The 14,553-nt window shown below is 48.8% G+C and overlaps 2 protein-coding genes and 1 long non-coding RNA gene across 4 annotated transcripts in view; 2 read left to right on the top strand and 1 right to left on the bottom strand.

Moving 5' to 3' along the window:
- Positions 1–10,137, bottom strand: part of LOC119110853 (uncharacterized) — a 79,411-nt gene extending 69,274 nt beyond the window's left edge. For both annotated transcript variants that reach the window (XR_005095567.1, XR_005095568.1), the window contains exons 1-2: positions 10,052–10,137; positions 9,482–9,645 (exon numbers count right to left, since the gene is read on the bottom strand). This is a non-coding gene — a long non-coding RNA (uncharacterized LOC119110853). The remainder of the gene's footprint in view (positions 1–9,481; positions 9,646–10,051) is intronic.
- Positions 4,550–5,570, top strand: LOC119110841 (neuropeptide-like protein 31). Its single transcript, XM_037234723.1, has 2 exons — positions 4,550–4,597; positions 4,980–5,570. The coding sequence occupies exons 1-2, from the start codon at positions 4,580–4,582 to the stop codon at positions 5,211–5,213; spliced, it is 252 nt and encodes an 83-aa protein (XP_037090618.1). The 5' UTR covers positions 4,550–4,579; the 3' UTR covers positions 5,214–5,570.
- A 3,036-nt stretch (positions 10,138–13,173) lies between the features above and the next one.
- On the top strand, positions 13,174–14,051 carry LOC119112029 (neuropeptide-like protein 31). Its single transcript, XM_037235989.1, has 2 exons — positions 13,174–13,221; positions 13,607–14,051. The coding sequence occupies exons 1-2, from the start codon at positions 13,204–13,206 to the stop codon at positions 13,859–13,861; spliced, it is 273 nt and encodes a 90-aa protein (XP_037091884.1). The 5' UTR covers positions 13,174–13,203; the 3' UTR covers positions 13,862–14,051.
- The last annotated feature ends 502 nt before the right edge of the window (positions 14,052–14,553 follow it).

Below are 14,553 nucleotides of genomic sequence, written 5' to 3'. Positions count from 1 at the left end.
TGGCTCGCCCGGCGCAAGGAGAAGCCGGATGCACTTCACCAGCCCAGAGGCACTGGCGGAGGTGCAGGGGCAGCTGGCTCATGCCGTGATCAGGAGGGTGGTGGACGAAGTGGGTGCGGCAGAATCCTTCGCCGTCGTGGTGGACGAGACGGCAGACGTTGCAGGGCGCGAGCACATGGCCATCTGCCTGCGCTTTGTCACAGAGGCGCTGACCGTCAGGGAGACGTTCATTGGATTGTATCAGGCTGACTCCACCACGGCCTGCAGCACTGTTTGGTCTCATCCAGGATGCCCTCACTCGTCTTCAGCTCCCGATGGACCGAATTCGTGGTCAGTGCTGCGACGGTGCTGCCAACATGGCCGGCGCTTTCCGAGGCGTGCAGGCCAGAGTGAAGGCGGTAGGGCCGCGCGCAGTGTTCGTCCACTGCACGGCCCACCGCCTGAACCTGGTCTGTCAGGAGGCACTGAACGGCGTGCGAGAGGTCCAGGACGCCATCCAGGAGGTCGGTCGACTGGTATCTTTTTACCGCGACTCGCCGAAGAGGATGGTTGCGCTAGAGCACGCTGGAGCCCAGATGTCCCTGCGTCCGCTGTGCCCCACCCGATGGACCTGCAGCGAGGCGTGCCTGACCTCCGTGGTCAAGCAGTACGGGCCCCCGGTGACCAGCCTTGATGAGCTCGCGGACGATGCTAAGGTGCGTCCGGAAGTGTCAGCCACTGCTAGCGGCTTTGGCAAAACCCTCAGAGACTTTGAGTTTTTCTTTGGCCTGCGCGCTGCTCTGCTCCTGCTCCAGGCGACCACACCCGCCATGCGCACTATGCAGGGACAGTCTCAGCCGGTGTCTGCCAACCTGGGGGTTGCACGTGCTGCCAGGGATGTCGTCCTGTCCCAGCGTGACCGCTTCGAACGCCTTTGGGCGGAGCTGACGTCCGACGCGGAGTGCCGGGGAGTGGGGTGTCCCAGGCTGCGACGCCCGTTTTGACCACCTCGGCGACTGGACGGGGGCTCCGAGCCGCACCAGCATGCCTGTCCCAAAGGCCGCTACCGCCAGGTGTACTGCGAAGCCGTCGACTGGTTGGCCGGCTCCATCACCGGTCGGTTCGACTCAGATGAGCCCACTCTAGCCATGGCCGAAAAAGCGCTCCTTACGGCGGAAGAGGACGCGCTGGTGGCAACCGCCACCTTCTACAACCTGGACCTGGAGCGACTCCGCCTCCATTGCCAGATGTTGGTGGATGTGGCGTCAAGCCAGAGAAAGGCACCACTGACCTCCCTCGACGACGTGGTGGCCCTACTGAGCGATGAGGGCCTGCGGCAGGTGCCGCCAGCCGCTACCTCGCTGCTGCGTTTGGTCTTGACCGCCCCAGCAACATCGTGCGCGGCAGAGCGGGCGTTCAGTCTTCTTCGTCGGCTGAGGGGATGGCTGCGCTCTACCCTAGGCCAAGAACGGCTAAATCACGCCGCAGTGCTGGCCACATACCCAGACATGGTGGACGCCCTGGATCTACAGGCCGAACTGAAGCAGTTCGCCTCAGCGTCAAGTCAGCGGTGCAACACTTTCGGCCGCTGGTAGGTCATAAAGTGCTTGCACCTACCGCCGCTGTCCAGCGCCTAGCAGCCGCCGTCCAGTGGTATGTCGTCGCCGCTACGACTGCCCAGTGTTGTGCTGTCACCTTCGTAGCTATATGCCACTGTTGAGCCGCCGCCGCCGTTGCCTCTACAGTGCTGCACCAACGCTTACGACAGGTCAAGCGAGGCTGCTTTTAAGTTTGTGAGAGCGCGATGGATATCCTTCCCTGAAGGCAGGAAGAGAGGCTCCATTTTCTTTTATGGGGATTGAAATGTGTTGCTCGAGACTGAAAATATACACCCAAAATCGAAGGAATTTTGTGATTGTAATTAGGAGCTCTGTGATCCCACTCTGTCCATTGGCTGCTTTGGGAGACCGGGGGAAGTGGTATGGTGGTAATGACCTCCCACAACGCGATTTGGAGGTATAAACCTGTTTTTTTTTTCTCGAAAAATGGCAGGTTCTGTCAAATGTGGAGTGCGCCCAACTCGCTAGCATTTCTGACTTTAGTTCATAAGAACTGAAATCTTCTCTATAAAACGGAAAGGATCAAAACGAAAACTAAGTGACCGGAATGCGATTAGTTTTTTGTGGGGGGGGGGGGGGGGAGTGGAGGCTAACCCATGAATCGGGCATTTGTTTTCGCCTATGCCTGGCGGCTGAATCGACCACTGGGTTGGGCCCCCCCAAAGTTTTCAAGAAATCGACACCCCTGCGCCAAGTGAAAAATACTTCTCTAGACATCCCAATTCACCTGTTCAAAGAATCTGTTTCTCAATACCACATTGTTTGATAACGTTGTGCCTTGCACAACATTGATTGTGAGCCACTTGACGGCGGTTATGTTTGGATATTGTGCTCACGAACGCTAGACATGAGCGATTCGACAAATATATTCTTCTCGGCCTTGATCGCCAGCAGAAGCCTATCAACGGAGGGTTGTGTTTACGGGCGTGATTGCACGCACTGTTGTTTTAGGAAAATGCCAAGAAGAAGTCTGCACCATTATGATTTAAATTCTTTCTGTGCCCCGAGAATGTACTATTTCTTGCCGGAGTTCATTAAAAAATTGAATAGTATCACGATAAAGGCCACACAACTTTGCCAACAAAAGCTCTCGTTTGCTTTCTATTCTTACTTTAGTGATAATGTAATAATATATCTCCACTCTCGCTGTCAGTTTTACTGTTCAGAAAATCAAATTGTATTGTATTGGTCAGAATCATTATCCATTTACACACCTCAAAAAATCAACTCCTAATGTACCCTTCCCCCAGGCGTGCCTGAACATGCTCTTCTTCCCTTTCTTACAATACACATCTTGAGGACAATAAATGTGAAGTTAGATTTGCGCAGAAAGCGAAACACTTCTCGTCTCATTTTGTGATCGGCCAATCCGCGGATACTTATCACACAGATCCGTGCGCCACTGATTTGAATGATCAAACACCAGTGCTGTAATATAATTCATCTCGCCCGCTTGCTGCCAAAAGCGACTCCCAGTTACACTCTTGACAGCGAGCGACCAGTAGGCGATTCCAGGCCATTACAACGCTGTCTCCTAAACTGACGAAACAGCTGCCGAGAACAACGTACTGCTGATAAGACATACATAAACACTCCGTGTGTGATAATGAACACGCAAGTCATTCATAGACTCAATAACACATACGCAGAGCCCGCGGCTAAGCACGTCCTTTATCTACTAAACGTCAATGGGTCCGAGACTGCTGAAAGAACCAAGCGCACTATAACACCTGGCAAAAAATCCCTACTTTATCTACTAAACGTCAATGGGTCCGAGGCTGCTGAAAGAACCAAGCACACTATAACACCTGGCAAAAAATCCCTACTTTATCTACTAAACAGTCAATGGGTCCGAGGCTGCTGAAAGAACGAAGCACACCATAACACCTGGCAAAAAATCCCTACTTTATCTACTAAACGTCAATGGGTCCGAGGCTGCTGAAAGAACCAAGCACACTATAACACCTGGCAAAAAATCCCTACTTGGTGACCAAAGCAAAAATATAGTCTCTCCGCAACCTACGGCAAACGCGAATACCGAGAGAATACATATTTTTAAACATCTGACAGGCAATCCGAGAGCGCGCCCCGGGCATGACTTTGCCACTCCTACCCTAAAGCTTCCAAACAACGGTTCACTTCTCCAACCACAAACACGATACAAAATAGCCGATCAATTGGGAGACAACTCCCACGTATGGCATGAGAGGGGAAGAACGGAAATAATTTACACGCGGCGCAAAAGGAATATAATCTGAAAAACCCAACAGGTACCAAACTTCCTCCCGTACAAACACCCACCCCTTGGCAGTCTGCCGCGGAACAAGCTGGATGCCGGGTTCACAACTTCTCGATCGTATTTACACATCTGCCGACACTGTGCTATTCCTTTTCGAAGAACACCTGTCCATTTCGCGTGAAGGTGATTTGAATCATGTTCGATTTCTTCGCGGCCAGAAGACCACGGTAAATCTTCTCGCGCAAGACTGTCAAGCTTTCAGGGGGAGGCGAGAGCGAGGGCTGCGTGAAAATGCAGTATGTGTTTTTGGGTGCCAACATTTTTCTTCGACTGCTCTTGCTTTTTTAAATCATATTGCCCAATGAATAGAACAGCCAGCATGTTTTTGTTCACTCAGGTCATGTCCACTCGTCACGTTTTCCGTGTTCAGCATGGATTCAACTCATAAGAAAAAGCTATGCCCTGCGCGGCCACAGGGCTTTGCCTTTTCCCGACGTTTTCACATATGGCCTTCCTGTTCAAGAGCGTGGGGTTTGCACTGAACAATGCCGTGCTCAGTGACGGTCTTTTCCATAGCTTGCCGGGAGCACGCACCGCCTCATGCGTCATGGTTATTTCCCAGCGAGGTGAGATGAATAAAGGCCAAGCTTGCAACAAGGCCCGTATAAAAACCGGCCGTAACTAAGAGCCGGCGTCCACTCGTTGTGTCTCTCCCAACCCGCACACTTCACAAGACGCAGAGATGAACGTTATGCTGGTGGTAGGTTTTGTATGCTTGTGATGCATTACACTTTTACCCACAAGCATAACGTGGGCTTGGAGCGTATGTAGGTTGCCTGTTCGGAATTGCTTATCAGCTGCTCTTTCTGGATTTGAGATACCGTGATCAATATTAGGTGGAAACTGTGCTTTATACCACAGTGTAAGGACCTTTTTTTCTACGCGAAGTTGGAAGGCACAAGGAGGCGATATCAAATCTCTGACACTGTAATCAGTTATTCGAGGCCTCGATACGAAAGCGCTAGAGCATTTCTGTCTTTAGATTTACCGGGACTTAGACTTACCAGGCTTTGTGGGATCCTGCTTCTACACACTGCCGCACATTCCATGGTAACATATATCAATGGTTCTCTTTTTTTCAGCTTCTGCTCGTCGCCGCAGTTGTGGCTGTCACCTCTGCCAGCTACCGTGGGTACTCTGGCGGCTACGGTGGCTACTCTGGTGGATACGGCGGCTACGGTCGCCGATACGGTGGATACGGCGGCGGATACGGTGGCTACGGCGGTGGATACGGTGGCGGCTATGGTGGTTACAACCGCGGCTACGGTGGTTACAACGGCGGCTACCACGGTTACAATCGTGGCTACGGCCACTAAAGATGTTTTCTGGGTGGCTACGTCAGATGGTACTAGTCACGCAGCAAGGCATGCGGATATGCACCGACCAGATACCGATTCACCTACTACTCAAGCAGCAAGTGACACAGTGAGCACCGCACCAGTCACGTTCGATCCCCTGTCTGAATGAAGGTCTTTGCGTGGTGTGTTCCTTGATTTGTCAGTTGATGGTCGAAGAACATAAATTATACTCCTATATCATTGTACAACCGCACTCGATTTGTGCATTGTAAGGCAGTTAGAAAGAAGTGAAGGTTTCATTGGATTCGGCTGAATGTGTTTGCGCACAAATGGCTGTACGGCGAAGATTGAGCCCGATATATTGGCTTAAAACCCGGAGGCCTTGTTCCATTTAGCACGTTACGTACCTCTTCCTCTGGGAGTACCGACGAACGTATTATTTTAACAACGACAACGCTCAAAAGACAAAAATGCCTTTAAGAAATGATAACGCTGAGTCGGATATCATACTGAAGGTATGAGAACAGGCCAGAGATAATGACATGACAGTTTCTACGGTGCCCAGGCACTGCAGCCACAAGTTGCAACCTCTTGACGCTGGCGTCTTGCCAGCATTGAACTCAATCTGTCATGCTGCTTTGGAAGACTGTGTGGTTTCCAAATCTGGCAAGAAGTGTACACTATGAGGCTGCATAATTGTTTTGGGGGCAAGCGTGCAGCCGACAGACCCCGATTTAAAAGACGGGAGATGCATTCATGGAGTGAACCATATGGCCCCATGCCGAGACCTGTAGAGGAAATATGATATTACTCTTTCAAAGGCTATCATGCTTCAATAGAAGGTGCAGGACAGCCTCTGTACAGAACACGGAACAGGGTGACGATGCGCCGTCTGGCCACCAAGTGAAGCCTGTCGCCAGTCGTCGTCTCGGAGTCGCTGTCAGCGGCTACGAGCTGAGCCAATAGACGCCTGATATCTGCATGAACCCTGCCAGGGACGCGTCAAACCAACAGCCACCCGGCACCTGCACGTACGACGCTAGCAGGTCCACGCCGAACCAGCAGCCGCAAGTCATCTACACGCGCCCCACCAGCAGCACAACGCTGGGCCAAAAGTACAACGCCGCATTCATGACAACAAGACACTATGCCATAGCCAGGTGGCTCTAGCCGAAGAGCCAGATCACCCCGAGAAGAATGCAAAGCCGGGATGATTGGTGGTGTTATGAGATCAGCTTGTTCCCCGTTGCGAACGGAACAGGCTGGCGCGCTGCCAGTCTTAACGCATCATGTCTGAACGTTTGGCTGAGCTCAGGGCATAACCCATAACCCATAAGGTCACCATAACCGGTGGTGGTGCAACGTCCAAAGAGTATGTTAACTGCGATCCTCGAGCGGCATGCAATTAGAATATTTCGATCATTACTGTCACAAATGACGGCATTAACTCAATGCTTTTATTTTTCCCTAAGTGAACAATAAGTTTGGAAATCAGACATCCATACGATAGAGTAATTCATCCGCAAAGATGTCTTAAATATCTCACTGTCAAATTTTCTAGCGCACATAGGCACATCTTAAATTTGGATGGTCGTTGATGTAGGCGATACCTTGCCCAGTGTTGAGAAGAAGCTACAAAACCGCGTTAACTTTTTCTGACGGCTTGGCGCAGCGGGCGGACAAGGTGCAACGGGTTCCTTCTACGTTTATTGGAAGAAGGTGCGGAGGCCAATTGAATGATTTGTTGTAAGTTAACGCAAGCATGGCTAAGGTAAGACTTCCAGAACGTTGTGGGTCTCAGCTCCCGCCTCCATCTCCGGTTCAATTGCTCACGTACATGACAATGGTGTAACGTCAAACACATAAGAAATATGCATACAATTGATAATTTTGACGCTACCTGTAGCCAGTTTCTTAAAACAGAAATTCGTAGATTTTTGGCGCAAATCGTGTATGTTTGGCGCACAATCGTAAAATGCAGTTTCTCAAAGCAAAAATGTACAACTTACAACTACGGTTCACGGCACTCAAAAATGCACAGAAAATGTACAATATACGACACAAATATACGCAAACAATCTTTCATTAGTTTCTCGTAGCCATACACAAATTACGTCACAACGTACATTCGGATGGAGGAAGGCCATATTTGGCAACATAATCAACGACACCCAAGCTTGCGTGTTTCTAACATTCTGTCAGTTCCTTATACAGTACTCAAGAGTTCCTCATTTCCCTGTACATTTCAAGAAGCAGTAAGTAAGTTAAAGTTGAAGTTAAAGCATAAACTAAGTGAAGAATGGAAGAGCAACATCGTGAACCCAGGGGAAGAAGACAAAGGATGTATAGACCAAAGATAAACCTTAGGTGGCAAGTAGCTGAGAGCTTTAGGTAAGTTATGTGTCCTCTATGGTATTTGCAACAAAGACTCAAATCATGTGAAATGACAATGATTGTGAAACAGTCTACTTCATTGGCATGTTGAGCATACGTTACAGAAACCTGAGTTTCTAATTCATTGGCATGTTGAACATTATGTTACAGAAACCTAAGTTATACACTGACACTTGCTACACATGCCTACTTGCATCCAATAGTTTCAAGATATCTGTTTTCCAGGATGAGATTCAGGATATCAGCTAACACGGCTGAAACTATTATTGGTCACATAGGACCACAACTGGCACATTCTACTGGAATGGGCCGAGCTTTGCTCCCTCACCAACAGTTTCTTCTGGCATTGAGGTAAATATGTGGCATATTGGCACTGCATTACGATTCATGAGCACCAAATTCTACCTACCTCCAAGCATTGCTGCCTGAAATCACTATCCTTTGATGCACTTAGTGTTGCGCAATATTTAGATACAAACTGGTTTCAATTTGCTCTTTTAGGTAATAATATCTTGCATCATCCAACAGCTTTGCTATTACCTTGTCGTAAAATGGATCATATTGCTATGCCAACTACACTGCTGTCTTGATTTCCAGATTATTTGCTACAGGAGGCTTCTGTCTACTGATTGGAGATGGGCATGGGCCTTCAAAGGCTACTGTGTGCCGCTGCATTCAAAGTGTAGCATTTGCCTTAGTACATGCATTTGGCAAATCAATTGCCTGGCCGCAGCAGCCCCATCTTCAGATCATGACAGAGAAGTTCTTTCGGACGCATAGGCTGCCCGACGTGATCAGTGAGTAATTCAACGTTTCGAATGTCTGGAATGCACTTTGCTTGGTTCCTTCCCCACAACCCCGGCGGCTGCTTGTGATCATGTGTCGTAAATGGTTCACTGCAGACCGGTTCTCCTTGCCACTGATATCTACGAGCTAAGGTTGGGCGCCAAATAACCTCATTTAGCTGGCACGCCCAAGACCACCACATAGTCGGCACGAAAATGAACTTATTTACGGTTATCTACTCCTCTACACCTTAGACACTTCCTGCAATGTTGTCCTCACCACCCGCCCGACACACCACCGCTGCCATAACTGCTCGGAATTCACAGTAATGGCGTCAGTCTGTTCCCGCTCGTCGATTGGCGTGTCTTTTTATGGTAACGCTAATTGTCCACCTTTCAGTACTTATCAATTGAAAACGCCATGTACTTATCATCCCAATTTATTGCATCACTATCAATTAAATCTAGAGTTAACAATTCAGACATATTTACTATTCTCACCACAACATAGTACTGCCCATTTGCAGGTTTCATCTCAACTATTTTAAAAGGTTGATTAGTTATGGCGGCGTGGGTTCTTTCCGCCACCTCCCTGCTAAAGCGTGGTTGGCGGTGCGCTATATTTGACCTAACTAGCAATAAACTAACAATCATAGCGAATCCGTGATTGTTGTGTAGTGCCATAAGCACAGTATTTATGAACACGCAAATGAAATGGCTCAGCCTGGCGCCCCGATTGCAGCAATTTCAGGCCACAGCCGACAAATGCGCTCTCACAGGCTGCCAGGCGGCCGCGCCGCTGCGAGCAGACGACAGCCGCCGCGGAAGGCAATAAAGTGGGCAAAGTGGCGAAACAGACGAGTGGTGCGAGTGGTGCGGGTCACTCTGCCAGAGGAGCTACCCCACGCTCGGGCGCGGAGCCCTTATTTCAGTGATAGTGTCAGAGCAGTCTTGGCCATGTAGTGAAATCAAGCAATCAGGGCCCAGCTGAACTAATGACCAGATGCAGTTGTCACTTGTATGTGCTAATCAAGGCAAGAGTGACGCGCACATATCCCATGGTAGTTTTTTTTAATTTACGCAGCAAGCAGTTTGTACAGGCCTTACCTCCCTTCGGACCGCAACTGGTTGGCATAGAGCCCGTGGCGGAAGCCACGGGCGTCCATGCTGCCCTTCACTAGGCCTACTTGCTTGGCCAGATCCAGCACGGCATCCCAGCCGGTCTGCCACCTGGCCTGGCCACTGCAGGACTGGAATCGTCCAACAAGTGTCTGCAAGGTATGGGGACACCACGCATTTTTTTAGCAATCCGGGCTAGTAAAACAAATAAAATGGAAAATTAAAGCAGTTAAAACGGGAAATGGCCAAAGCGTAACGTAATTCACGGCCATCACCTTTGGAGTGTGTCATGATGAAAACAGGTTTTTGTTCGATCCTCCCCACCCAGAATTAAAAAGCAATGTTGGATAGCTACAATGCCGATAAAAGTTTGCTTCGGAAGATTTCTGAATGCGCATGCCAATTCGTCCTTGAAAAATGTTCAATGAGAAAGCTACATAACGCACGCATTTCCAGGATATCTATTACTACATGTTTAGAAATACTTATGCGACGAATGCATTTAAGCTAGAATGGCACGGATGCATGTAAGCCTGATTATCTGAAAAAGATACTTACGTCCTTCCTGTCCCGAATTTCTCTAAAAAGCTGGGCCTTCTCCTTGCGTAGAATCACCCGCGAACTCATCTTTAACACACTATACGCTCGGAAGGACTGCGTCGAAAATGGATGAGTCACTATCAAACACCTGGCATTTCATTCATCGCCCGGCGCCGGCGTTGCCATGGCAACAGACATCGTACCCATGGCAACGAACCTCGATATGCAAGGAGGAAAACTACGTCAACTGACAACTTACAAACTACGACAAAGGTCACGTGACAGCTTTGAGAAACTGGCTTAATGTGTAGTTTGTGAATTCGGAAGTACACATTAATACTTGGCGTAAGATTGTACTTTTGCTTTGAGAAACTGGCTACAGCAGGTAACGGACACATAGTTTCTCAAGCATTTTAATGCAATGAAATATTCTTGTCAGGCCTTTTTCCCACTCCCCTATGACAAATGTGTGGCACCGCCTCCGTTTACAAGTCTTTACTATCATAAGTTTCACCACCTTTACAGGTGAAAAGGCTTCTGATTTACCGGATATGATCGGTGACAAAAACTGACACCTTTGCGAACCGATTGGTGAAAAATGCGAAGATGAAAACAAATTTCAACAGACCAGACAACATTACAACAGACCATATCGACTGGGCGAAACTCAAAGGGGAGTATTGGTCTATATTCGCGCACATGTTTAGTAACGTGAGCATGTTTAGAACACGTGTCGAAACGTTGACGTTTTGCTGTATGAGCAAGTTGAGCCATGACATGCCACCAAACATAGAAGCTTTAACGCGCGTCCGGGTGGCCGCTCATATACAAATCTTTCGGATGGGGGGGGGGGGCAATGTGATCCTCTGAGATCTCAGGAACTAAGAGAGCTAGAGACACCAAATTCACAGATGCTGAACTGTACATGAACCCACGTAGGTCAAATTTTGACGTTCATTGGTCTTGACCTTCTGGTCAAACAAGGTCGAGCAAGTCAAATTTTAGGTTCGTCTCCAAAGAGACCTTGGAACATAGTTAAATCTTCTAGGCAAAAAGCCGCACGCTCATTTAAAGTCAGTGACCTTGTTTTACCCTTTTAAGGTCGTGGTGACCAAAATAACGTGACTGCTTTGGGTTTTGCATTTGAATAAGCGACACTTATTACGCTAGGCACTATGTTCCTAAAAACAAAACGGTGACCTGGTCATTTTAAATCAGTGATCTGTTCTGACATTTATGGGTCTATGGAAGCTATATAATGCGGTTCCTGCTATCAATAAATCCAAATAAGCCCTACAAACTGCCCCCCCACAGCCCTACGTAATACAACAGACTTGTTTTGACCGTGGCCTGACTTTTCCATGTGACCCTAGGTCAATGTAATTTTTTCATTCAACTGTTTTGTTGCCTAAGAAAGTATTCCAGAGAAGCATGCCTTCGTCAAACACTCCGTTGTTTGACCACATTGAATGATTCAGTAGAAATTGCCTTCGCTGAAATCATGGCCTGATTTTGACCTGCCATAGGTCAGCAACCTTACAAGATATATCAATTTTTATACCAAATGATTTGCTATCCAATTGTCTACAGCTATGCAAAAGTTGACGCGGCTACGCCGTACCGTTTAAAAACCATTCCGGAAAAACATCCCGGTGGCCAATTTGACCACCACCCAAGCGCGTGTCGATCTGATGGTTTTTAGTATGTGCCAGAAAAATGCAACAAACTATGCTTTATCAGTGGTGACGTCACAGATCAATGGCGACATAGTGCTTTCCAATGCCCCTCAGATCAGGGCTTTTCAGGGACTTTTCACTTCACATACTTGACCAAGATTCCAAGGTACCGAGATTCTAGACTATGCAAAGATTCACTTCACATACTTAACAACACAAAATACCAAATAACTAGGTTCATCGCTAGTCGTGAAAAGCGTGGCTGGTCACAGTATCTCGCGACGAGCGTGATCAGGTCGCTACGCAGCGTCTTAAAGCGTCGTGCCATTTGAGAGAGATGGGCTCGAATGCTCGCCGCGCGGCAGTGCGTTGGGTTCAGTGCAAAGCAATGGGCTGCTGTTAGTTTTGGTCATGTCGTGAGAAGCTGACTGGCTAGAAGAACGCAGCTATCGCCAGCTTTTTATGAAATGGCGTTAAAGAACCCTGCCGATCTAACGAGACCGCTGTTTGAGCAAAACTGAGCTGTAGCTTCAGGGGTAAACAGAGGACGTTGGGGCGACGCATGTCAAACCTTCATCCATGGCTTGCTGCTGCTGTGAGAAACAGTAGCTTTGAGGTAAGAGGGCAGGCATCGCTGCTGTAGGCGTCCCACATCGCCCGTCACACCTCTGACTTAACGTACTGAGCGGTGGACAGGCGTAAAATGCAGCGTTTTTATTGTCATCATATTGCACATAAAACTAAATGAAGGTGCTAGAGGTGTTACGAAACATCGTTTGCATCTGTTGATACGAATATTACATGGGTTCTTCTCTAAATATTTGGGACAATGATAGCAAATGCGAGTTTTGCGCCGGTAATGACTACGCGAGACAGTGAAGGTCGCCAACGATTCCAACTTAATGTACGATAACGTCACAAAGCCAAAAGCGACACTGTTGTTAGGTGTCTCTAGAACCATGTTATCGGTACATGTCGGGCTACAAGTATGAAGTCATGCGCCGAGCCGTCTGGCCTTTGCGAAGGTCTCAATGGATCTCATGCAGTTTCATCGACTTGGACATACACCAGCGAATTAGTGGTGTTGGCGTGCAGCCCGTATTTTCGTTGCAATGAATGGCACGAACAGCATGTTCTGGTTCCGTCGTGCCACATCCATTCATCACGCTTTCCATGCGTTCAGCATGGATGCAACTCAATTACAAATTTACGTCCCGTATGGCCACCAGGTTTGACCTTCTCATGACCTATGTACACATGATCCTCCTGCGCAAGAAAGTGGGGTCTGCACTGTTCAATGCCGTGCTCGGTGTCGGCCTTCTCCACAGTTTGCCGGGAGCATGCACCACCTCATGCGTCATAGCCATTTCCCAGCGGGGTGAGGTGAATGAAGGCCAACCTTCAGGGCCTGCCCGTATAAAAGCGGGCCGTAACTAAGGGCCGGCATCCACTCATTGTGTTTCGCCCAAGCCGCACACTTCACAGGACGCAGAGATGAACGCTAAGCTGGTGGTAGGTTTTTGTGTGCTTGTGAGGCAGTACTCTTACCCGTACGCATAACCTAAGTTTAGAACGCTAAAGTTGCATATTCGAAATTGCATGATCAGCTACTCTTTCTGGGTTTGAAAGATTGTGCCCAACGTCACGTGGAGAACTTTGCTATATACCACAGCGCTAGGTCATCTTCGTACTCAGCTGTGGAGGGTACAAGAAAGGCGAAATCAGATCTCTGCGGCTGTGATCAGTTAGTCGAAACCTCGCTACAAGTTGTTAGAATAGTCCTGTTTTTAGATTAAGCGGGACTTTATCTGATCAGGCTTTGTGGGATCCTGCCTTCACACACTGTACCACAGTCCATACGAACAGATATCAATGGTCCTTTGTTTTTTTTTTTCAGCTTCTGCTCATCGCCGCCGTTGTGGCTCTCGCCTCTGCCGGCTACCGTGGGTACTCTGGCAGTTACGGTGGCCGCTCTGGTGGATACGGCGGCTACGGCCGCCAATACGGTGGCTACGGCGGAGGATACGGTGGCTACGGTGGCGGATACGGTGGCTACGGCGGTGGATACGGTGGCGGCTATGGTGGTTACAGCCGCGGCTATGGTGGTTACAGCGGAGGCTATAATGGTTACAACCGCGGCTACGGCCACTGAAGACGGTGTCTGGGCGACTACGTCAGATCGTTCTAATCACGCAGCAAGGCATACGGATATGCTTTTAGGAGCTACCGATCCACCTATTACTCCAACAGAAAGTGGCACAGTGAGCACCACCCCAGTCACGTTCAGACCCCTGTCTGAATAGAGGTTTTTGCGTGATGTGTTTTCTATTTGTCCGTTGATGGTCGACTATATATTATACTCTTATACCATTTTGCAACCGCACTCATTTTGTGCATTGTGAATCGGTTGGAAAGAAATGAGGGTTTCATCCTTCCTCTGGAAGTATCGATGACCGTACGTTTTCTGCAGGGACAAAGCTCCAAGGACAAAATTACTTTAAGTAGAGATAACGCTGAGTCGAATATCATGCTGGAAGTATGAGAATGAGCTTGAGATAGTGGCGTGACAGTTTCCACACTGCCCAGGCACTGCAGCCACAAGTTGCAGCCTCTTTACGCTGGTGTCCTGCCGTTAGTGACCTCAACCTGTCTTGTTGCTTTGGAAGACTGCGTGGTCTCCAACTCTGGCAAGAAGTGCACACTATGGGGCTGCATAATTTTTGGGGCAAGCGTGCAACCGACAGGCTACGATTTCAAAGGTAGAAAATGCATTCATGTATACAGGCCCCACCAGCATCTCTACCCTGGGCCAAAAGTGCCACACCACGTGCCTGACAGCAAGAC

Source organism: Pollicipes pollicipes, unplaced genomic scaffold, assembly GCF_011947565.3.
Source record: "Pollicipes pollicipes isolate AB1234 unplaced genomic scaffold, Ppol_2.1 Scaffold_2555;HRSCAF=2994_pilon_pilon_pilon, whole genome shotgun sequence".
In the NCBI taxonomy this organism is placed as follows: domain Eukaryota; kingdom Metazoa; phylum Arthropoda; class Thecostraca; order Pollicipedomorpha; family Pollicipedidae; genus Pollicipes; species Pollicipes pollicipes.
This window is presented reverse-complemented; position numbering and strand designations above follow the sequence as displayed.